This window comes from Neopelma chrysocephalum, unplaced genomic scaffold (assembly GCF_003984885.1).
Source record: "Neopelma chrysocephalum unplaced genomic scaffold, ASM398488v2 Primary Assembly neopelma1_24, whole genome shotgun sequence".
Taxonomy (NCBI): domain Eukaryota; kingdom Metazoa; phylum Chordata; class Aves; order Passeriformes; family Pipridae; genus Neopelma; species Neopelma chrysocephalum.
Window position 1 is genome coordinate 41813764 of NW_020897693.1, and position 23352 is coordinate 41837115.

General features: G+C 38.8%; 1 protein-coding gene across 2 annotated transcripts in view; it reads right to left on the reverse strand.

Moving 5' to 3' along the window:
* Nucleotides 1-23352, reverse strand: part of BTBD7 (BTB domain containing 7) — a 57000-nt gene that overhangs the window by 21368 nt on the left and 12280 nt on the right. For both annotated transcript variants that reach the window (XM_027673828.1, XM_027673836.1), the window contains exons 2-3: nucleotides 15223-15408; nucleotides 9174-10253 (exon numbers count right to left, since the gene is read on the reverse strand). In XM_027673828.1, coding sequence (XP_027529629.1) covers nucleotides 9174-10253; nucleotides 15223-15304 — 1162 coding nt within the window. In that variant the 5' untranslated portion in view covers nucleotides 15305-15408. The remainder of the gene's footprint in view (nucleotides 1-9173; nucleotides 10254-15222; nucleotides 15409-23352) is intronic.

A 23352-nucleotide genomic window follows, 5' to 3' on the forward strand; every position in this document is an offset into this window, starting at 1 on the left:
TAGTCATGTGAGTCTCTCTCATCTTCCTTTTGGGGCTCCAGAAAGGAAAATGTTAAGTTAGCAACAAACCTGGCATGGTGAATGAAAGCTAATGACTAGCCAAAATTTGTTTAAAAGATGAGTTTGACTCCCATGAATAAGAAACACAGTTGTTTGAAACAATTCTTTAGGGTCATCTGCACATTGCACTAAGCCTTGCCCTGTTAAATCCTAATGCAACTTTTTGCATGCAATTATTCTTTTTGCATACAAGATGACTTCAGCAGACACTGCGTTCCCCTGAACTCTAAAGATCACAGGTAGGGACTGCTCCATTTCAAAGGCAGCATGTAAATCCACTCCTGAAATCAGTCACCAGGAAACTCAAACTGCAAAAGCAGAGTATTACCTCAAAGTGAATGCCACTCCTAGTATTTCATCTGACATTTATTTTGGAAACAATAAGGATGCCTGCCCCTGCAAACACAGAAAACTACATTTCCATGAGAAATGTAGTTCCAAAGATCTGAGCAACGCTGATTTATAGAAACACTGCATTGGCTCAGTCTCAGTTCTTCTGTCAAGTCCAATTATTGCACAACTACCAGTGATATGACAACATCAGGTGAAAAGCTTATTAAGGATGACTAGCAAATGAAACAGTCTTTTTCCCAAGTAATTTTAGCAATGGGTCAGAAGTGCAGGATTATTAAAACTATTTCTTCTGAAGTAAGTATGAGGTAACAATTAAAGTGTTTACTGAACACCTAAATAAACTGGGGCAACCCAATTCTAGCTATGGAAGGAATCCAACTTCTTTTCTTCTTTGGCAGAAGGTTTTTCTGCTTTAACAATCAGCCACTTGGCAAAAAAAGTAGTCATCTAATAGCCACAAGTTCTCCACAGTGGAATAGAGCATTTTTCTCCTATGAATACTATTCTTTTAATATTCAGGCAGCAACAGCCTTCCCAAGATCCATTTGCAGTGTCCCAAAGTCTCCCATAAGCTTATCTGACCATTAGTATCTCTCAGAGATTCAACTCGGACTCTAGAAAAATGAAACATAACTACCATATTTCAGACAAATTAGGCTATTCCATGCACTCCTTTTGCTGGATACCAACAGACCCTGCCTATAAACAAGTTCCTTCTTCCACAATTCTCTCTCAAATACAGTTTCACAGCCCTTCCAGAAAGAAACAGCTTGAGCCCATGTTTAACATTCTAGCCAGTAGCTTGGGATCAAGACAGTTGACAGACCTACTAAAGACAAATTAACTGCCTTCAACAATCAACAAAAGTGGCATTAAACAAAGTTTTTACTACAAAATTTTCAGCTTGATTTAATTGATTCTGTGGTGAAGAGTTTCCCCCTAAACTTGTACAAACCAGTGGAGCCAAGGAAAAAAAAGTAGTAAGACTTCATCTTAATACTGAACTGGAATCTAGAAGCTGTTCAATGTTTTTTAAGTTTGTGACATTAGAAGAGACCATTCTAGCAATCAGGAACCACATCTTTTGAATTTGCTGGCATGTAGAGAATGGTTCAGACTCGTGGCCTGCAGCTAGTCTGAACTGCAACATGGTTAGAAGATCCAGAGATGCTCATCTCATACATCCAAAAGTGCCCTTGCTGCTCTAACCAAGCTTCTTACAGGAAGAGAAAGGACAAAAGAAAGACAACATTTGTCCAGATGTCTCACAGACCCAAAGCTGCAAATGTGCCCTGTACTTGCCAAGGACTCCTTAAAGGGCAGCCCATGCTCACAGGCTGTGGGAGCAGTCATAGAAAGCTAAGTCCCTTGTACAGGGGTATTAAAATAGATTGTCATCTTCTTACACTCCATAACTCTTGCTCTTCTGTCATGCTGGTGCTTGGATGGTCACTCACTAAGCTAGTCAACTCATTTCCATCAATCCTATTTCCAGCAACATCAGATCCCAAACAGCACAAACTCTAGAGCCAGGACAGAGAACAGAAACAAGGAAACTACTGCAGGAGGAAGGGCAGCAGTACCAAACAACCTGTGGCAGATTCAAATGACCTCATACACTTGAGAGATATGGCAACTGGAATTTAGGTTCTCCACAGCAGTACAAAACCAGCACAAGCAAGTCATAAGACTTATACAGTACAAACAGGAACTACATCCTTTTAATTTGTTATCACGTAAGCAGCAAACTCCAAGAACATCTACTTTACCAGTATTGTGAACAAGGGATATTGTTCAACTTCCACCTTCTGGTTGCAGGCACTTTCCCAGTCTGTTAATATTTATTGCCTCCTGGCAGCACTGGATTCTCTGTCTTCAAGGAATGCCACAAATTCCTAGCTTCCCCAAGTTCTAGTGCTTTTCTTTTCTATCTCCTCCTGAAATGATGTTTTAAACATACCCCTGAAGCAGATTAAGTTAATTGATAACTGATGCCAAGACTGTAATTTGCAGGTGCGCTATTTCCCACATCTTAGAACACACATGTTCTGGTTGTGTGAAGGTGTAAAACTATATCAATGTTTTGCAGAAAAGAAAACAAGACCTAAGTAGCCCTGGACATAAAGGGCTCAATGGGCCACAGTGGCCAAACACTGCTGAAGTCTATGGCCAAGTTTGGTATGTTTTTTGAGCTATTTTTAATCCCTCTGCTGATTTTTCCAAGCACAAAAATTTAAAACATTCATGTACTCCCATACTTGAAAGGCTGAATTCAAAGTACATCTATTATGGCATTATTAACGTGTATAGCATTATGTTTTGCTTTATTCAAATACTGATGACTTCACAGCACTTCTGATTAACTGTTAAAGCAAAAATACAATACGGTCTGAAGGTTAGCTCAGGCAGCATTTTGTGTTATGCTCTTCCTCACTGAAAACTCTTGTGTTGAATCCAATACAACACAATATTCAGTTATTCAAAATAATAAATTAGGGAACGGATGAGCTTCTATAGGTACACTGGTGATAAAATGAAGATGAGGAAAAATGTGAGCCCTCTTCAGCAGGGAACAGAAGACCTGCTTACCTGGAATACAGAGAAAGCAGAGGTACTCAACAACTTTTTTACCTCAGTCTTCACTGGCAAGTGCTCCAGCCACACCACTCAGGTCACAGAAGGCAAAAGCAGGGACTGGGAGAACAAAGAACTGCCCACTGTAAGAGATGAGGTTCAAGACCATCTAAGGAACCTGAAGATGCACATGTTCATGGGACCTGATGAAATGCATCTGCAGATCCTGAGGGAACTGGTGGATGAGGTGGTTAAGACACTATGTGTCATAACTGAGAAGTTACTGCGGTCCAGTGAAATTCCCACTGACTGAAAAAGGGGAAACATTCCAAGGTCCTGCATGTGGGTTGGGGCAGTTCCAAGCACAAATACCGGCTGGGCAGAGAATGGATTGAGAGCAGCCATGAGGAGAAGCATTTGGGGGTACTGGTGGATGAGAAGCTTGACATAACCTGGTAATGTGCGTTCAGAGCCCAAAAAGCCAACTGTGCCCTGAGCTGCATCAAAAGGAGCATGGCCAGCAGGTCAAGAATTCTCCCCCCTACTCTACTCTTGAGACCAACCTGGAGGGCTGTGTCCAGCTCTGGTGTTCTCCAGCATGAGGAGGACATGAACCTGTTGGAGCAGGTCCAGAGGAGGGCCATGAGGATGATCAGAGGGCTGAAGCATCTCTCCTGTGAAGACTATGATGGTTGAGACAGTTGGAGTTGCTCAGCCTGGTGAACAGAAGGCTCTGGGGAGACCTTAGAGCACCTTCCAGTACCTAAAGGGGCTCAAGAAAGCTGGAGAGAGAATATTTACAAGGGCATGTAGGGATAAGGACAAGGGGGAATGGCTTTAAACAGAGAGGGAAGGTTTAGATTAGGTATTAGGAAGAAATGTTTTACTTTGAGGGTAGGGATGCTCACAGAAGCTGTGGATGCCTCATCCCTGGCAATGTTCAAGGCCAGGTTGGATGGGGCTTTGAGCTACCTGGTCTAGTGGATGGTGTCTCTGCCCATGGCAGGGAGGCTGGAACAAGATGACCTTTAAGGTCCCTTCCAACCCAAACTATTCTTTGATTCTATAATTTATATTAATATATACTTAATCATGCCCAATTTATTTCAAAGTTATAAGTGGCAGACTAGTTCCTTTGAGCATTCCTACTGCACTGATATAACTGACACACTTGCACTAATCTCCCCACAATATATTTATGTGTATTTAATACTGCTACCATGGGATTCCTGGCATTTCAGTACTTCAGTCCTCCCGAGATCAAGAGTACTTTTGATGTCAGGCAATATCTGCCTCTAGATCAAAGGCTGCACTACTGAATATGACTTTAAAATAAAGTTTCTAAGTTCTTATACTTGTCAAGAGTAAACTCAACACCTAAAAATAAAAGCAAAGCAAAAAGTCTGAAATAGAGTTATTTTTTGTCAATTTTTATTTAGAAAACTTTTTGGAATCAGCAGGCAGAAAAGATTCCCAGCAAAACTATTTCATAAGGTCCCAGTATTCAAATGCCTTGTAACAGAAAAACATACTGTACCACCACTTCAGTGAGACTATTTATGACAGTGGGCAACAAGGCCAAGAAGTAGTAGAGGATTCGTGTATTTAATACAGCTATCTAATGAAATTAAGATACTGAAGTCAAATGTCCCTGCAAAAGCAGTGGATATGGCAGTGCAGTAAGACTGGAAGTGGAGATTATTTTAACAACATGTGATGACTGGGACTAGGGAACTGATCTGGTTTTAATAATTTTGCTACAGAAGAGGACCGGTCAATGTGTTAAAATGATTGCACCAGTACAGCTGACAGAGAGCAGCGAGGCAGCATGAAGTCACAAAAGGTGGAGCAGAGTGCAGAAATCGGCAGGCAGAGCACAGTAATGGATGTGCTCGGACCTCCTGGAGAGGGCTCTAATCCTCACTGCCTCTGTGAAAGCACTGAAGAGCTTCACTTTTTGACAGTTAACAAACACCCAGCACCCCTAATAGCAGTCTCAGTCCTATTATGAATAAATGGGTTTCAGTATGATCAGCTCTATTAACAAGATATGCTTGCTGATTAGTTCACTTACTCAAATTAGCTCAAAGATCCATTTCAGTTTCTCTTGGAAAATAAGTGATAAATCTCAGTTGAAACAAATTAAGATGAAGGCAGAGCAAATTCTAAATAAAGCTGCCCTGCTTTACTTGGACAGTAGTACTTGGACAGTACTACGTGCCCATACTATCACTGACTTCACCATAGGGAAACTATCTATTAAATTACAATAGTCAGAAAAGAGTATTACTGTGTTAGCAATGGGAAAATTTCCATGGAAATAGTCAAAGCTGAATCATCTGCTGAAACTGAAGAAAAATTACAACATCTGGATACTTAGAAAGGTCCCTGAAGACAAATCAAACTCAAATCTGTTGAAAATAAAAACAGTTTATCAGAAGTCTTAAAATACATCAACTTCACTTGACACTCAGTTACAAACACCCAGGCAAAACTGTGTAAAATGAGCAAAATGAATTGGAGAGAGTATCCAGACTTTAACATAAGTGAGCCCAAAATATTTTCTAGGAAACCAGGGAGACAAGCCTTAGCAAGTTTGCAATTGGCTAGCATGAGTGAACTGAAACAAAAAACTTGAGCCAGGAGGTGTGGAAATCTAGAGAAGAAACTTAAGCCATAGCTACTGCGAAAGCCAGCTGAGGGGATCAGTCAGCACTTGGGCAAGACTGGACACCTGCTGCACCACAGAATGGAAAAACACAGTCAGAGGTCCAGGCTGAGAGACTTCACGAGAACTGCCTGCTCAGTGGTCTCCAACACCGACACAATACGGTCTCTTGCAGCATCCCTCTGCTTAATATCTAGAAGTCAGATGTCTGAGTGACAGCTTCCAGCACAGAAGTCTGCTAGCTATTAAATCAGGGAAAGGGAGGGACACTACTGAAATGAAGACCTCATGTTAAGTACTGAAATCAGTGAGGACAAGGTGCTACAATCAAGTGCAGAAGCAGGAATGATGGTCACTACTAAAGCACATACTTTGTTAAGTGATCTCAGTCAAGTGCAGGCATATAGTTTTTCCTGATCAAATAACCTTCCTTTAATTTTGATTATAAGATTATACCAGAACAATTCTTCAATGTCTGCACAGGACCAATGACCTAAATATGAACTCTGCAAATTAAGTACGAAACTATTAGATTCTGACTTCACTGGCATATAGAGATCTTCTACAGAGTGCTTGCTACTTTCTCCTGTAGCTGGGGAATGCAGCACCAATTTTGTAAAACCCTAACTAGTTCAAATTAATGTCTAGAATTTCAGTATCTGAAGGGCTGCAAAATTTACATTTGCTGGAATTTGATAATATAATAGATTTCAACATTTGCTTGATTTTATTGCATTTCTCCCCTACCTATAACAACTTCCCCATTCCTCAATCTCACCACTTCTGTGGTCAGAAAGAGGCTTACTAGGGAAAGAAGAAAACCTTTGTAGATCACTACGTCCCTCTGCCTCCTCCCAGTGACCACCTCCAAAACCCTACAGCTCTGGTTCATCCAGAGGGCCCCCAAGACTGAGCCTGTTCTCCTGCAGTTGCTGGTTCCAGCCACCCAAGCATGCTGTCAAGGTGCTGCAAGCCCACAGCAGCTCCTCCTGTTGCCCTTCTTCTCACTCTCCTAGAAGTAGTGCTGCAGGAAAACCTCCAGGGAAAAGTTAAGATCTTGTTACGACTGACTCATACAATATACATTCCAGAGCAGCACCGTTCTGTAGTGCATTACTGAAAAGAGTGCCGGTTTAGGACACGTTGATCCAAGCATGCTCAACTTAAAGTGAGCAGAAATAATGAAACTCAGCATCAAATGAAACATCATCTCTGTTTTTTCAGCATTTACTAACACACAAAAAAAAGAAGCCATTTTTCTATCTATAAGTTTACCTAAGTTTCTCTTCAAAGTTCTCTACCATTGCTTATCTGCTTTGATATAACTGACACTGCTTCATCAGAGCACCTCCAGATCACAGTTTAGGTTTCTAATCTGAGGGAAAGAATTACACCCTATTCATTTATGAAACTGCATAATTATTTGGTGTCTTACTGAGGGTTTAGTTCACAGTTAAATTCCCTCATTAGCATTGCCTGAGCATGTTAAATCCTTTTAGCACTTGTGTATGTGCATGCACCAAAACTGAGAACCTGTATATTCCTATCACCTTTTTAATTCAATCCATTTTCATTTCTTGCTTTCAGCTGGCCTACTGAGTTATTCTCAAGTACAATTAACTTGTGAATACTGCATAGAAATAAACTTAGTACTGTAGTTCAACTACCATGATACTTCTTGCCCCTTCCGCATTCCATTCAACATTAAGCTTCTAGGTGTACTCAGAGGGAGACAACAACAAAAATAAGAAAGACACAGACAGACCAGAAAGGGTCCGAAGGAGTGTCACAAATATGATCCCAGTGCTGGAGAACCCAGCCTGTGAGGAAAAACCAAAGAAGTTAAGTCTTTTCTCCCTAGGAGAAGAGAAGGCTCAAGGGGAGCCAACCCTCATCACAGTATTCCAGTACCTTTAGGTACTGTAGGGCAGCTATAAAGAGGACAGAAGTTGTCTCTTCACAAGGAGCCACATGAAGGGAACAAGAGGCAACAGGCCCAAGTTGCACTGGGAGACATCTCAATACAAGATGTTTTTGCAATGAGAACAATCATTCACTGGAACAACCTCCCCAGGGTCACAGTGTAGTCCCAATCACTGGAGGTTTTCAAGATGTGATTGGACAGAATGCTACATTATCTCACCTAGGCTCCCTTTCTCACAACAGGTTGGACCAGATGATCTTTTGAGGTCCCTTCAAACCTGGACTGCTCTAGGATTCAATGATTCTGAGCCTAAGAACAGCTCAATCGCATCCTGTAGCGGGTTATCTCAGAAAAGAAGTCTCATTTGATTTCTGCCAGTTTTATTGCAGTACAGTTATTTCAACTTTCAGCATAGTCTGAAAATTAGTTTCTAATGCCAAGCTCTACATGAGCTACAGCAGTTTTATTAGTTTCCCATATCTTTACCACTCTCAGTTTCATTTAACTATTAGGAGAACCCACTACAAATATAACCTCTTTTTGCAGCGTTTATGCCTGCTCTTCCGTTGTCTACTCCTTAAGCAGTTTCGTATTTTACTGAAATCTCCTGAACAGTTTATAAGGTTTCAATCTTGTCAAATTCAATTTGACAGCTAAAGTTACAGATGTACAGATCTACTGTAAAAAGTCACTTTTGTTAAAAAAAAACAACCAAGCTTAAACAAGTCATGTTGCTGATGTGTCAGTGAGTTCCATTCTCCCCTTCTCAGCTCAAAAGTAAAATTCTCATTCCCCCCCAGCAGAGCCTGAAACAATTCCCATAGCCCGTTATGTATAATATGGCCACTAAATAGTTCAAACACCAACTGACGAAATTGAAGGTAAAGCTCCTGCAACCACAAGAGGTGCCATTAGTTCACCAATCGATGCTCTGACACTTCAGAGGTTGCAATAACCCTGGTCAGCTTTTATGTGCAGGAAGTTGTATGTGATCAAGATTTTAGTGATCGTCAAGAATAACTGAAGTTGTAAAACTTTCTAAACTTTATGTCTGAAAATGCTGACTGCCCTGCCTTCAGTTCTGTACACAGAGAAGCAGATATTAAAGACCTAAAATTACTGCAATTAAGTTGTTTAAATTTACCTTCCAACAGCAAGATTGAAGGGTTGGTGCACCCCCTTTGACATAAGCTACAGAAATAATGATTCAAGTTTACAGCCTTGTTAGCACATTGGGACATTTCCTAACACGTCCAAATATTTCCTCCTCTCATATCCTCTCCCAGTAGTTTACAACCAATAGACGGATTACAGAATTAGATAAGGATCAGAAATACCAAGACCAGTTATACATATTTGATATAAACCGCATGCTTCAATAATGCACCATATAACTAAAAGCTCTTACATGGCATTTCTTCTGTCCCTAGAAAACAGATGGATTAGTGACAACTTAACAGATAGAAAACAAATTCCTTTTCTAAAGGAACTGTCAGCCACTGATAGCTGACAATAAACATACTTACACTGCAAAATAGCTAAAAATTGTTCTAGTAAGGTCATATGTTCTACAGCAAGGACAGTATTACATACCTTGTGCAAGCATGTTAAACTCCAAGAACAGTGCTATGTGATAAAGCTCCATAGCTTCTTCAGCCCTAGTCATGTTTAGTTTTCCTGCTACAAGAGCCTGAACTTCGCTTAAACTGCCCACTGAAGGACTGGAGTGCAAAACCGAGAGGTCCACCACATCTGTATACATACAGTTCAAAATGACCTTAGCATATTTTTTTGGTATGATAGATTCATCCAATATAATTCTAGTTGGAGTTCGTAGAGTTCGGTCTGTGATTTCTTCACCAGTTCGTATCCTCCTCTGCAGCAAGTGACGAAAAAATGGAGATCGTGATGAAATAATAGCTTTGTGAGCTCTGAGCTCTTCATCTAGACAGTTCTGACTTCCACCAAAAGTTTCAACTAAGTCAGAGTTGGATGAAAAGCTAAGAACCACATCGTAGTAGCACATATAATCAAACAGTGCACGCATGTCAACATCTAAGGAATTCGGTGTTCCAAATTCTTCACTAAGCTGAACAAGAATATCAACATTTTGGAATCTTGAATCCTCCATTCCAAACTCTCCTGTATAAAGGTAGTGTAACAAAGCAGAAAACATAGGCATATCTATGCCAGCTGTGTTAATATCCATTATTATTTCTGCCCCATACTCCGGTGAGGAAGAAAGCAGCGTTTTAAAAAATGGACATCTTGCCGCCAGTATCGCACGATGCACAGGAAAACAGGTTTCTTGAAATATTAAGTCTACATCAGTACAATATTTGTACTGATAAAGTTCAGCCATGTCTTTTTGTAGCGTCCTGGCTTCTGGTCTTGCCAAATTAGCTTGTAGATAAAGTTCCTTTAAGGCTGACGTTCCTTCGTATTCTTCTACTAATGCATTAACATCTCTGACATCCCAGCCCGAGAGGAGCTCGCGCATCTGCTTGGCATGATCAGCAGACCGGCTCGATTTCCGACGCTTAATGAATTTCTTTTTGAGGGTGGCAAGGCCAGAGGTTTTCTTTTTCTTGTCTTGAGGCTTCTCATGGCCATGGTCAAGGCTATATAGCTTCGATTCACAGCCATAACCTTGATGAGAGTAGGATGATGTCCCTGAAAGCAAAAAGGAAAATGGAACACATTTACTCTTTAAATTTAAAAGGAAGGTCCATAACACCTAAATACCCAGTGTCTCTGCAAGTTACACGGTTTTTCCTCCTCTGCACATCAGATAATTTGACAAGTTGAAAACCTGACTGAAGCATTTTCTGGCCATTAAGAACAAAACCGCTTTTTTTCCCCCATCTACAAAGTTTATAGTTTGCTGGGTTTTGGAGTTGGATGTGGTTTTTTTGTTTGGTTAGGTCATACTGTGGTCATAACATTAAAAGTGTCTTGTATTAACTTTTTAAAGACTAGTATGATCTCAGTGAAATAGTAGCAAGGCCCTAGCAAAGTGTTTTTCAAATTCTATTCTAGCATTAAGTGTCATTTCAACAAAAGCATACCTGGCATCAGACAGTTATACGAAAAAAAAAAAAGAAAGAACACAGTACCAAAACATTCAGGGAAACTGAAGACAATTAATTACTTTCAGTGCAAATTTAACAAGAAACTAAAAATCCTGTCATATGATAATCAAGTAATGCTGAAGTCAAACACATAAAATGGTCTCCTTTCCACAGAACTACAGATGCTAATTTGCGCATAGACACCATCAAAAAGAATATGGAGAATGGAAGTTTTATTGTATTAAAATTTCCTATAATTATTTTTCTCCTCAAAAATCATTTATAGGGAAGTTATGTTATGAACCAAACATATAATGAAACAAACAAAAAAAAATGGATTCCCCTCAAGATAATGTGTTACATACCTGACCTGTTCTGCTAAAGGAGCCTTTGCTGACTGTCAGTTTGAGCCTAGCTGCATATACACTAACACTGATAGCAATTTAGTAAGAAAAAAAAAAGTTAGAATCTGCAGTTCTGCAAGTAATGGAAAACCAAAGTAATGTTTTAGTAAAAAAAGTAGATAAAAAAACATAGTTTCAATGTGAGAGTCATACTTCTTTTTAAGGGTTATTTTCTAATTTAAGGTTATTTACAGGAACTTTACATTTTAAGCTAGATGGTGAAGAGCCTCAGACATGACAACAAAAGAAGAAAGTACACAAACCAAACTCCTACTTCTGGACCAAAGAAGAAACAACAAGAAAACATTTGCAAATGATACACAGCTCAATAACAGGTTCATCTGAAATAGTATTTGTCCATTTTCTGTCAGGAATAGTTAACATGTTTCCATTAGTACACTTGTGTAGCTTCACTACTTGTTGCCTTTTTTTATCATTTTTAAGCTCAAAGCACATCCAGGGTGTTTGGGGCCTTTTACAACTTGTTCTATCATGGCACTGTCCCAAATCCACTTATTTCAGGTAGATTTGCTGTGATGATATTTTGCAATGCTATTTTGACAGTGATGTTGTGGGCCAGCCTGTCAAAACACAGTGCTTTTAGTTACCACAATATTTCAAATAACCACTTCTCGAACTTTGAAAGACACAGGAATAATTTAAAGTTGTATTTGAGAGCATGACAACTGTAGCAATCTAAGATTTCTGTAAATTGTGTTATTGTTTAAGCCTCAATAACTGTAAGAAAACTCACACAGTTGCTTTTATGCTGAGCTAATTAAAACCCCCACAAACCATGCAACACAGTGGTTTTATGATTCATCTATTAGTGAAAACTAGGGGAAGGAACTTTGCTTTATTTGAGGAAAGACATCTAAGCTACATTAAAATTTGCTTAATCATGCAACATTGAAATTTCAAGATATGAAAAAATATCCATTTAAATGAAAAGAACAGCAGTAACTCAAGACAACTTCAACAAGGAGATTGTGCTGCAAAATCCACCATAAAAATTCCTTCCACATGCTATACTAAATATGAAAATGAAAAAGTAGAGATTCAGCCTCCTGCTGATAGAGACTACGTCTAGAATTTCTACTTCATTTAAAGAGTTTCGATTACATATCACAATAAAAGTTTAACTACACTTTGGTCACTCTACAATGACAGATTCTGCTGCAAAAAGCCATGCCAGCTCATTTCTATTATTTTGCATTCTAACAGCAAATTTGAGTATGCAGAACATTCTCTTACATTCTACTAAAGAAAAACTAGGACACCACAAGTTTCAATTTCTTTCTTCCCTGAAGGCTGCTCTGAGGTATTACTTGCACATGAATCACCACAAAATACTAAAACGCCATTCAAACCTCTGTGAACCCTGAGCTACTTACACGACTTGGCTCTGGAAGGACTGCACACAGTGCTATTAACCCTTACAAATACAAAAAGCACTGCTACAAAAGACCCACCGTACAACTGCTTTGTCAGAGGCAGAAACAGATGCACCAGCATTACCTCTCTGGGTTCACAACAGCTGGTGGCTCCATATCCCTCAAAGAAAGAATCCGGAAGAGAACATTTTGACCTGCCTGTATTCCTTCATAAGGCAGCAGCATTAGAAGTAGAAAAAAAAACTGTTCCCCCCTTCTACACTGAAAGGTACCAATCTATTAAATATTGTTCAAAAGTAATAGCTACTTCATGCCCTTAGACCATGCCTAGCTTTGAACAGGTAAATATTTACAGAAACAGAAGACTACACAGAGAAACTACATGGGCACTTGACAATGAAAAATGAGATCTGTTTAGTCCTTTGCATGCCCACACATTTGATAATCTAATTAAAGAGCTCTATTTAAAAACAAACATCTTGAACAGATGTACTACCCTAGAAAATGATGTGAAATCTTCCTCCTTAATGCTGTAGACAAAACAGCAATGGGATGACTAGCTAAGCTTTCACTAGAACAGAAGTATTTCTTTACAGTAAGCGCACTACACCATTTTTACTGATTTATCTGTTCTTCATAAACTGTAGGCAAGTTCAGCATGAAGTCAACTAACAATAAGAGCTCATACTATGAAACTACTGTGCTTTGCCAGATCAGTTTTTAGTGTTCATCCTACACTTACAACGTAACATGGTGCAGTGCTTTAACGGTAAAGCAGCACGTCTAAAACAAACCCACAAGCCTAAATCCAGTTTCCAGGAATAAGAAAACTAAATTATGCAGCTATTATAACTTTATTCCCCAGTTCTACTTTGGCAGTAAACAGATCTAATGCCTTCCACACAAGAAACCCCTCAAAACATAAAAAAACCATCAAAACACAAAACCCCCAAACCTATAGAAGCTGAAATAACATTAAGACAAGTGATGGAAACCTCAGCTATCAATTTTAGGATACATCTCTTTTGTACAGAGACAGCTATACAAACCAATCACCCAAACAAAAATCAAAATGAGAAGGAGCCAAATGTCACAAAGCAGGAAGCAGAGATGTACACGTGTGATGGAAATAGCACACTCATGGAACCCCATAATAACAAAAGATTTCAGCAAGAATTGTACCCAGACCACTCATCTGCCTTGCCTAAGATGAGACAAGCACATGCTTTTAGGCCTTCCTCAAAAGGAGGCTCAACCACAATTTTCCATAGGCAATGGGGGTCAGTAAACTTATTGTGACATACTACATAATGTGTTTCTATTTTGAGTTTAATAAAGAAGAGTATCAACTAAACCTTCCACATACGATGTAGAAAGTTTCTGGGGAATTTAAGAAAGCCTTTGGAAATCTCTCCTCCTCAAATTTGTTTAAAATGTGTTTCAGCATGCAGATCTGCCTGTTTCCAGGCCTGTAAGGGTTTTCCTTCACTCAATATAGCGGCAGATTAAAAACCACCAAGACATATAATAAAAACATTTTAGCTCTGATTTTTAGGAAGTTACATGTAAACTGGGGCAAACCTTCTGTTATTGTTAGCTACAATACACTGAAAATCCGTAAACCTTAAGGGGAACTTTACAGCACAGATATCCATGATGTTAGTACTAAGTTCTTCTCTGACATGCTATGACTGCACACATGGACTTTTTTGCCCAGAGCGTGGGTCCTTAAATGTAACAGTTTGCGGCCTGTCCTCTACAAAGATCTGAGTAAGGAGTGCCACAAAAGCTGAGACAAAAGAGAAAATTTACAAAGCAAATCTGTTTTTCCTCTGCTAAAGATATCACTGTGCTTTCAATGGTGATTAAAAAGAAGTAACACTGAATATCAATAACTACTTATTCAGTGTTGCAAGCTGAGGCATAAAGGAGAAAGCCATTTATAAACCACTGATGTTATTTACTGCTAAGATCCTTCTTCAGGCTGTCAGGGTTGGTTTTTTTAAAGGAATATTTATCTTCTCAAAAACTGCCTTCTTTTAGATTCATAACGTAACTATTTATTATTTATAGTGTGGCAGTACTTAGATCTCCACTGAGGTCTTTTTGTACTAGACTGAAAAACACATAAAGGTAATGCCTGCCCCAGTTATGACTGGAATAAAGAAATAATTTCTTAAGGGTCCTTCAACTCATGTTTCTGGCTAAGCAAAGTTCTTGCTTACAAATAATACTGTTAGGACAATAAGTACCCCCATTCCCCATTTAAAGGCACAGGAAAAGGAGGAAAAGCTGTCTTCAAGACTGTTTGTTACTTTAACAGGTTTATCATCAGAGATATCCCTTCTAGCAATAAGGAACTAATTCACTTGGACACAATGTCAATACTACAATGAATACTGATGATCAAGAGTTTTATATGCTCTAACACAGTTTCACAGAAAATCTGAGGAAGAAGAATAGAAAATGGTAACAGAAAGCAACTGCTCAAACCAGGAAAACTAGCATGCAAGGTTTAATTATAAAAACCCCTTTATTTTATTTAAATAACCTGGCAACTGTTTACCAGCAAATGGCAGATCAACTCATTGCATACATAGGCCAAACAGACAGACAGGACCAAATTTCATGCACGATTGAGCTTGAATGGATTCAAACTGGTGACCTAGAAAATAAAAGCTCTACACAACATTTCTGCAAGCAAATCAAATCCAGTGCATACACAATCCAGCAAGTCATTTATGTAAGTGACAAGATAACCGAAAAGAGTTACCTATGAAAGTCTGTTGTGCCTGTGAATTTCCCCCTACCCTTGGGGAACATGAGTGAGGGTAGTTAGATGCATTAGCACCCATTTTCTTCAGTCACTCAGGCATTCCGCCTGCTGGCTCTTCAGTGTATAATCCCATAATCCTTCATATATCTTCAATCCCAGGTCCAGCATTCTGTTCCTCCATTTCTGAAGAACAAAAACACCAATTAGGTACTTTGCTATTTGTTCGTCAGTAGGCATTATGCGATTTAGATAAAATAAATTAAGCTTCCAACACACAGTACTTTCATAAAATAAAACCTTTAACACTTCCAAGATAGCCTTGTATTTAAAGGATTTTAAACCAATATCAAAAATACTTCTTTTCCCCACGATGACTTGTAATTTTCCAAACCATTCACCAATCAGTATGATAAATTTGTAACACAGAACAGGATGGCTATCAAGCTTTCAACTAAGAAACCTTCAAGCAGAAGTTGGTCTAGACTAGATATGCTCCTTTGACTATACCAAGAAAGACTTTTCATACATGTTTATATATATTCCCATAATGTTAAAAAATCCCAGATTGAATTACACTGATTGAGAAAGCAAAACAAGCCAATCCCATTGGAGGTTACACCATTATCACTGTTTTCAGCTGCATTTTTATTTCATAACATCTACATAGTTCTCATTCAGTACTGCTTTTCAAATTTAGGCTTGAAAAGACCTAGAAGTAGGTTTATAATAGTAAAAATTAGGCATTTAAGCATTCATTGAATGGAATTATTGGGCATTTGAAAACATTTTAGGAAGTCAATTCTGAGGTAATTCCAACAAGGATTCATTGCTAAACATACAACAAGCACATCCTAATTTATTCCTATGTTGGCAGTGTTAAATTATTAATACTGCAAAATGAAAGTTACCACATGAAGAAGTGCTACTGTCAACTGAACTGGTGTGCTCCCTTCAAAAACACAAACCTGCAGATAAGAGAGTGATACAAAGGTAAAGTCTATACTAAGAATTTTTTAGACTCCACTGGTCTAGCAGTAGTGGATCAAGGGTTGGACCTGATGATCTCAGAGGTCCCGTCCAACCCAACTGATTCTACAATTCTATGAATATTGCGAACATGTAGATTAATTGTACTGTGTTGTCACAGGAGCACCTGTATTTGCTATATGGTCCCAAATTTATCTCCTTTCTTGGAACATCTCTGGCATGTTAAATTGGCCAAGAAAGTGACCTGCAAAGGCATGTGTTTCATGGAAGCTGCAGCACTGTTCCAGTCTCCTCTCCCTGCGTTAATACTCTATTTCTGGCACGAGGAGTTCGGAAGAGGGAGTTACTGCGACACTGCAGAGGTGAGATGCAATTCTCAGCGCAGAGGCACATCTGGCCTCCCTTAGTCAAGTAGTGCAGCATGCAGTGCAGATCCTGGGGAGCAGAAAGTGAGAGACAGGCCATCAAGAAAAAGTCTGCAAATTGCTGTAGGCACAGAGGTGGGGGGAACAAAACCCGCAGGATTTAAGGGCTGACTACACAGAGGAAGAGTTGAGAAGGGTTTGAAAACCTGGCTTACAGATGTGGTTATTCACACAAAGGCAAAACACAGGTGTGGGACTGAAAGAAGAGTAAGAATGCATGATTTCCATCTATCTGATGCCTTAGTACAAGCTTCCTAAAAATCATACCTTTTGGCATTTATGGTCTATGACATCCGATGTTTCCAAAAAGCAGCCACACCATGTGACACTAGACATGATGTACAGGCAGAATCATTGCTCTGGAGAGCGCATAGCCCAGGTTGGCCTCACACAGTTGCAGGCTGCTGGTCACCAGTGGAATTCTGCTAAGGCAGGAGATAACCATAACACCACCACCCTACACCCAGGCTTGTAAATGAGAGTGGCGGTGCTCCCATGTCTGCCCTCCCTAACAAGGTGGTCAGGTCACCTCAACTGCATACAGTCTTGAACTTGTCTCCATGCAGACTCAACTTGCTACACATCAGGAAACAAAGATAAAAAACATCCCACACGAATAGGAGCCTACTCAAGATGAAGACAGAACCAAAGCACATGTAAAATGGGCAGCATCACACCAGCAAACACCAGTAAATCATCTCAGCAAACACAAGCTGTTGGATCAGTTCAGTTTTAGCCAATGCATGTATTCATTTTCTTCCTTGTGCAGAAATAAGCTAGCTATTTTAAAATAACTGAATCCATATGGATGCAGATCTCTTCTTCATATATGAAAAAAATTCTAGCGATTTAAGAAAAAACACTTAGAAAATAATTTCATTAAAACAGTGACACTCCAAGTGATTTGTGTACCCACCCAGAATATGTTGCTTAAATGTGGTGTCAATTTCCAGACGGAATTAGTTAAATCCAGGACAAATTTTGTGGAGGTAAGAGTCACCTTTCAGTTAGAATGCTAACTCTCACAAATAAAGGCCAGCAACCTGAGTAGACATTGCAACAACTTCCCTTTTCTCAGCTAAAACTGGACTTTGTTCATTTGGACTTAAGTCCTGGAATAATGCCACTGTTATTCCACCTTCCTCTTCTGCATTCAGCTGTGGTGTGACAACTCATCTATTAGATGTCTACTAATAGTTTTCAGTTCTTCCTGACACAGGAAAGAGCCCAGGAGCTAAGTAAAAGAGAGAAGAAAAAAAAAAAAAGTGTTGGGCTTTTTTTTTTCCCCTCCGAGCAATCACTCAGTATACCTAACCAAGTCTCAGGTTTGAAGTTAATACCTTCCATATCCTTCCACTTGGCAACAAGTGTGCCCCAAAAGATGGAAGGAATGTGATCAAGTAATATATGCAACTGTTCAATATCACTAGCAGTCAGTGCTTGAATTTGCAAACCAGGAATTAACTGAAAAAGGAACATCATAAAAGGTTCCTAAAAATACATGGTATAGAAAATAATTTTATTCAGAGGCTTCCCACAACAACATTGTTACACATTAAGCCCAAGTGAGTATCACGCAGAATGAATTCACTCACTAAATTTAAAATATATAACTTCCACACACTGCTTGGTCATGCATGTGCAGGCTAATTTCTTGAGAGTATTTTGCATCTTGAATTCAAGCGTGCTGTAATTTGTAACAGTGTATTGAGACCCACAGCTCATAAACGATCATAGCTTCAGTTCCAGTACTGCCCTTAACCTCATGTATCAACTGAAAGCAAAATTCTTGTATTTTTAAATACATCACTAAATTTACAAGATAATATTGTATAACCCATGTTGTGTTTCCTAAACAATTTCAGCTGGCACCCGTGATGAACTCAGTCCTGAAGGAAGCCCTGCCTTCTTTTCATTCTCATATTCCCTTTTCCTACTTTGTCTGTTCTGTCCCAAATATTTTGTGGACCAGACAAATTGACCCACGTTAAAACCAACCTAAACAAAACCTTTAAACATTATCAGTCACCCCAATTTGTTTGTTATGACATCAAACGAATACTTGCACTAGCACAGGTGGAAAGAAAAAAAGAACAAGAAAATAAGCCAGTAGAGCAGGATTGCATCTTTTGACAGCGAAGTGTACTTAAACCAGTCATGGATTTAGGTGCCTTTTTTTTGTTTGGTTTGTTTTGATAGTGACTACTTCAGCCTCTACACCAAACCCAGCCTACCTTAACAGATGTCAGTCTAGCACACAACCTGCTGAGTTTAGTACAAAGGTCAATACATCTCAGTTACTGCAAAAATGCCAAGTCAAGAATGCTGTTTCCCCATGGTGATAGACAGTTGTAAAAGAAAATGAACATAAAAATAAAGAAATAACTCCAAACCACAAACAATCAGATCTTTAGCTGCAAAATGATGGATTTCATCTTTCCTTGCAGAAGTTATCCTGCATACCAAAAACTTCCCTACTTCAGCTTATCTGAAGAATTTTTTAAATCACATTTTAGTCTCAGAATATAGTAATGGAATTTTGTTTAAAAACTACCATCAGGTGAACATTTTCGTGCCTTTTTATTAAAAGTTTGCACACATCCATGTAAGCATTATCAAAACGAAACTCAATTCAACATCTATTGACCTACTGAAACAGGACCTCTTGTTGAGAGCAGTGATACAAGCACAGATGTGCTTTATGTGCAGACACAGGTACACAGGAAAAACTTAAACTATGTCAAAGCTTGCTTAAAAAAGCCTGTACTGCAGAAAGAGTATATGAAGTTTGTTATATGAAACCAGAAAGCTTTAGAAGCTAAAATTATCATCCCAAATGCTACAAAAAGCACAGAAGTGACTTTCAGATTATTCTGATACTCAGAATAGAATTTAAAATAAACACAAATCTAGCTAAAAGTTTCAGCATCTGAAATAAATTTCTCAGTCCTCTCAAGACTTATCACATTGAACCTAAAATCCTAGGAACCTAAGAAGACTTGCAACTGAAGTATCTGGGCTGACAGCCAGGAATTCCTGGATTGGGAATTTTGATTTAACAAAAAGTCTGTGTACAAAATGGACATCAGGTAACAGTGGCACTTTTTTTATAGTTATCACACAATATAAACATTTCATAAAATTTCCTGTAGTCCACTGGAATCCAATTAATATAAAGGGCAAGGTGGAGAGTGCTACAACATGTTTTACAGCCAAAATCATTTGGCTCTTCCCTGTATGATTTTAAAAACTTTTTGTATTTCTTTTGGAGTTGCTGGCATAGGATTATGAAATAGCATAATACTAAAACCAAAGTAGGAAATTATATCAAGTACATGCACATACTTGTACCAATATGGTATTTCAGGTTTTCATTTTACTTAACACATTTTAAATTTACTATGAGTAAATGACAACACAAGCATCACAAACATACCTTATTCATGTTTGCTTAGATTTTTATCTAGACCAAAAATGCTACTCTATTTTGCCCCAACAGCTTGTTTCAGGGAAGTAAAACCGTAATGCAAGATGAGATGACAAGATCCAGCAATAAACTGGTACGTTGGGTTTGGGGGTGGTGAGGGTTGTATGCGTGTCTTTAAAAAAAAAAAATCAAAAAATCAACTTTTAAAAGTGTCAACTCCAGTAAGGAAACACAACTATATTTTAGCAAGGACAAGCCTATTTCTACAGAGATTAGGTAGATCAACAACTAAAAAAGAAAGAACTTGTGAGGGCGAACCCCTGCTAGTGTCCCAAAGGTACATCCCACCAGCTTGCCTTAACGTCTTGATCCTACCTCCAGCAGAACCCTGAGCCATCACAAAGGGATTCAGGAACAATCCCATGCTCAGAATGACAGTTTTACAGTTCCCATCCACTGAGGAGTCTCCAAAGCCAGACCTGGCCATGCTGGTTGTTATGCAGTATCACTAGTGCAATTACAAGCCAGCAACATCCAAAGGGGCAGGCACTTACAAATCAACACAAAGTTGTTTATGGTTGGAGTTCCAACTGTTTGTTCAGATGTGCAATTAATATCTACCTCATCTTTCTTACTATGCTACTGGAACGTGATTTTCCAAGGAAGAGGAGCTGATAAGAACTGAGTATTACCTGTCCTGACCTTCCTCTTCTTCCATGAATGAGGCACTCAAAAGAGGTACTGGCATACTCAGATTTTGCAGAGGCCATAGTCGCTGACCTCAGAAACATATGCTAAAGGGCCGAATGCATATGGGACAGCATATGTAGTAGAAATTGTGTAACTAGCAAGTAATTCATTGCCCAAAGGAAACAACCGAAATTCTGAAGGATCAGCTGATTATCTAGACAGACACATGCAAATCTACACAAATCTATTTTGACTCCTTTTTAGAATCCAATCAAGCAATCAACCCTTATCATTATTCAAAATGAACTGGATAATACAATAGTAAGACGCAGCTGATAGAGCTGAAAGGTTCTGGTTTGGATTAGTTCTGCACAAAAACAAGGAATGGATAACGTTCTTCATGACATGGACAAATGATTCTGTATTATTTCATGATTTACTGCAATGGAAAGAAAGAAAATCTAATAACCAAAATACCAGAACTTAAGCCACATCAGCAGTTACAGGCTCAAGAGGGCAAGAAAAAGCAGATATAGCTAGATTATGAAAGTGACTGTGTTGCTTAGTGCTTTGCTGAGAATCATGTGTTCCAGTTATCACAAAGAACCCTTTCTTAAAGTTAAGCATGAAGTTTACTTTCTCTTTCATGAAGTAGCATGCTTCTCCATTAAGAAGTTCTTTCAAAATGAAGGTGGCAAAACCACTACAGTAGTCCTGGCTTGTTATTTCTAGTGAGAATCACGGGACTGAGTTCTAGGGGGGAAAACCCTAAAACAAACAACCCGTACTGATTTTCAACATAGTCTCTGAGGAATCATAGTGAAAATTAAAAGAACTACACTCAAATAGCATGAAAATGTGTGTAGTCTTTAAGGTAAGTACATTTGAGAAAGTGAAAAGATTGACAAGCATTATATCAGGTGAAAAACCACGGAAAATACCCTCTTTTCAATGCTGTCTTTGCAAATAGTGTTCAAAGTAGGATTTCTGATAATCAGCAAAGCAATTCAGAGTGTGATTGAACATGTCACAGCCCAGAAGTAATTAAACAATGTCATCAACAGGGAGTGACAGGTCAAATCACTAACATGTGGAGTCATGGGACATCAACATATTTATATTCTTCTAAATACAAAAAAGTTTCAGCACCTAAAAAATCCAAACACACAAAGCACACACAGACTAACCGACAGCAGTACAATCCTGCACAGAATATACAGTTCCTCCCCAGCAACTTAAATGTTTTCATGTACTGGCAAACAAATTTTAAATTTTGATCTCTCTACATCAGCGATCCTTCCAGCTGGTTGTAAAAACACATTAATTTACCAGAAGTCTATTCTGATTGATAACATTCACATGAAAGACTTCACTAATGTTCCTGAAGATGAATTCAAAACACTTCTTTCAGCCACATCAGCAAGAACTCATTCATTGCCCTCTAGGATTCTCTTGAAGTAAAATGACAGCACGTATTCATCAATGACTTTCAATTTGTTAACTAGAAAGGAACATTATCTGATTTAGACACAAAATGTCATTAAATCTACTTTGTAAGAAAATCAGAGAAATTCTATCCACCAAATTTTTATCAATATCACTGAACAGAGTAATTAGCTATTAACATATCCTTTTACAGAGAAATTAGGATAATTAATTTTAGCCAATCTAGAATAATTGCAACAGAGTCTGACACACTGATACATTTTGAGGAGTATAAATATGTTTCAAAAGGCCTCTTCTGAGCGAAAATCACCCACATGCCTTTTTTTTTTTTAAGAACAGCAAATACTCTTTGGTTTACATATGTGAACACATCAGCTGATTAAGACAGAAAAAGGAACCTCCAAATTACATGAGAAGTACCTCAAAAAAAGGATCAGACCTTTTTTTAAAGTAGTCTGCTTTTTTTCTTTCTATCAAAGTTCAGGTCAACACTTGATTACCTTGTCAGGCATTGACCTAACTCAGGGAAATTTCAGCTAAATTCAGCTTCAGATACTGGGGTCAAATACCAATCCGGTAAGACCACTGCCCTCCTCAGTGTGTCTCCAGACAGTGCCTGTCCTTTATTGCAGCAGTATCCTGAGTCACCTGCTCCTTTTCCCCCAGGGAAAAGGCAGAAGTGAAATAAAAGTAAGAACTTTCTACATGAAGCTCTCCCACCTTTACACAGATTATTTCATGGGCTTCCTATTCAAATACCCCTTATCTGTCAACTGGATTTGTGCTTCTTATGGAGCAGGGCAGGCAGTCTTTCCTCTCTGCAGTCTTCCCAACTCATGGGTTTTTATTCTATTTAGTCTGAGAGTACCCCCCCAAAAATCCCTGTCTCATTCAGAACAGTAATTCCTCCTCTTGCTCAAGCTGTGACCCAACCACAACATGACATGCTGTTTTCAATTAACAAGTCTACTAAGATGGGGAAATCTTGGCTCAAACTCCAACCATACGGAAGATCCATATACCCTACAGTTTCCTTGTAGTGCAGACATTTTCCCTTTTCTCCAGGCTCAATTATTTCACAGAAAGCCATTTACTCTGAATGAGGACGCGGGAGCTTCCTGTACACAACAGTGCTTGTAAATTCACTGTGCA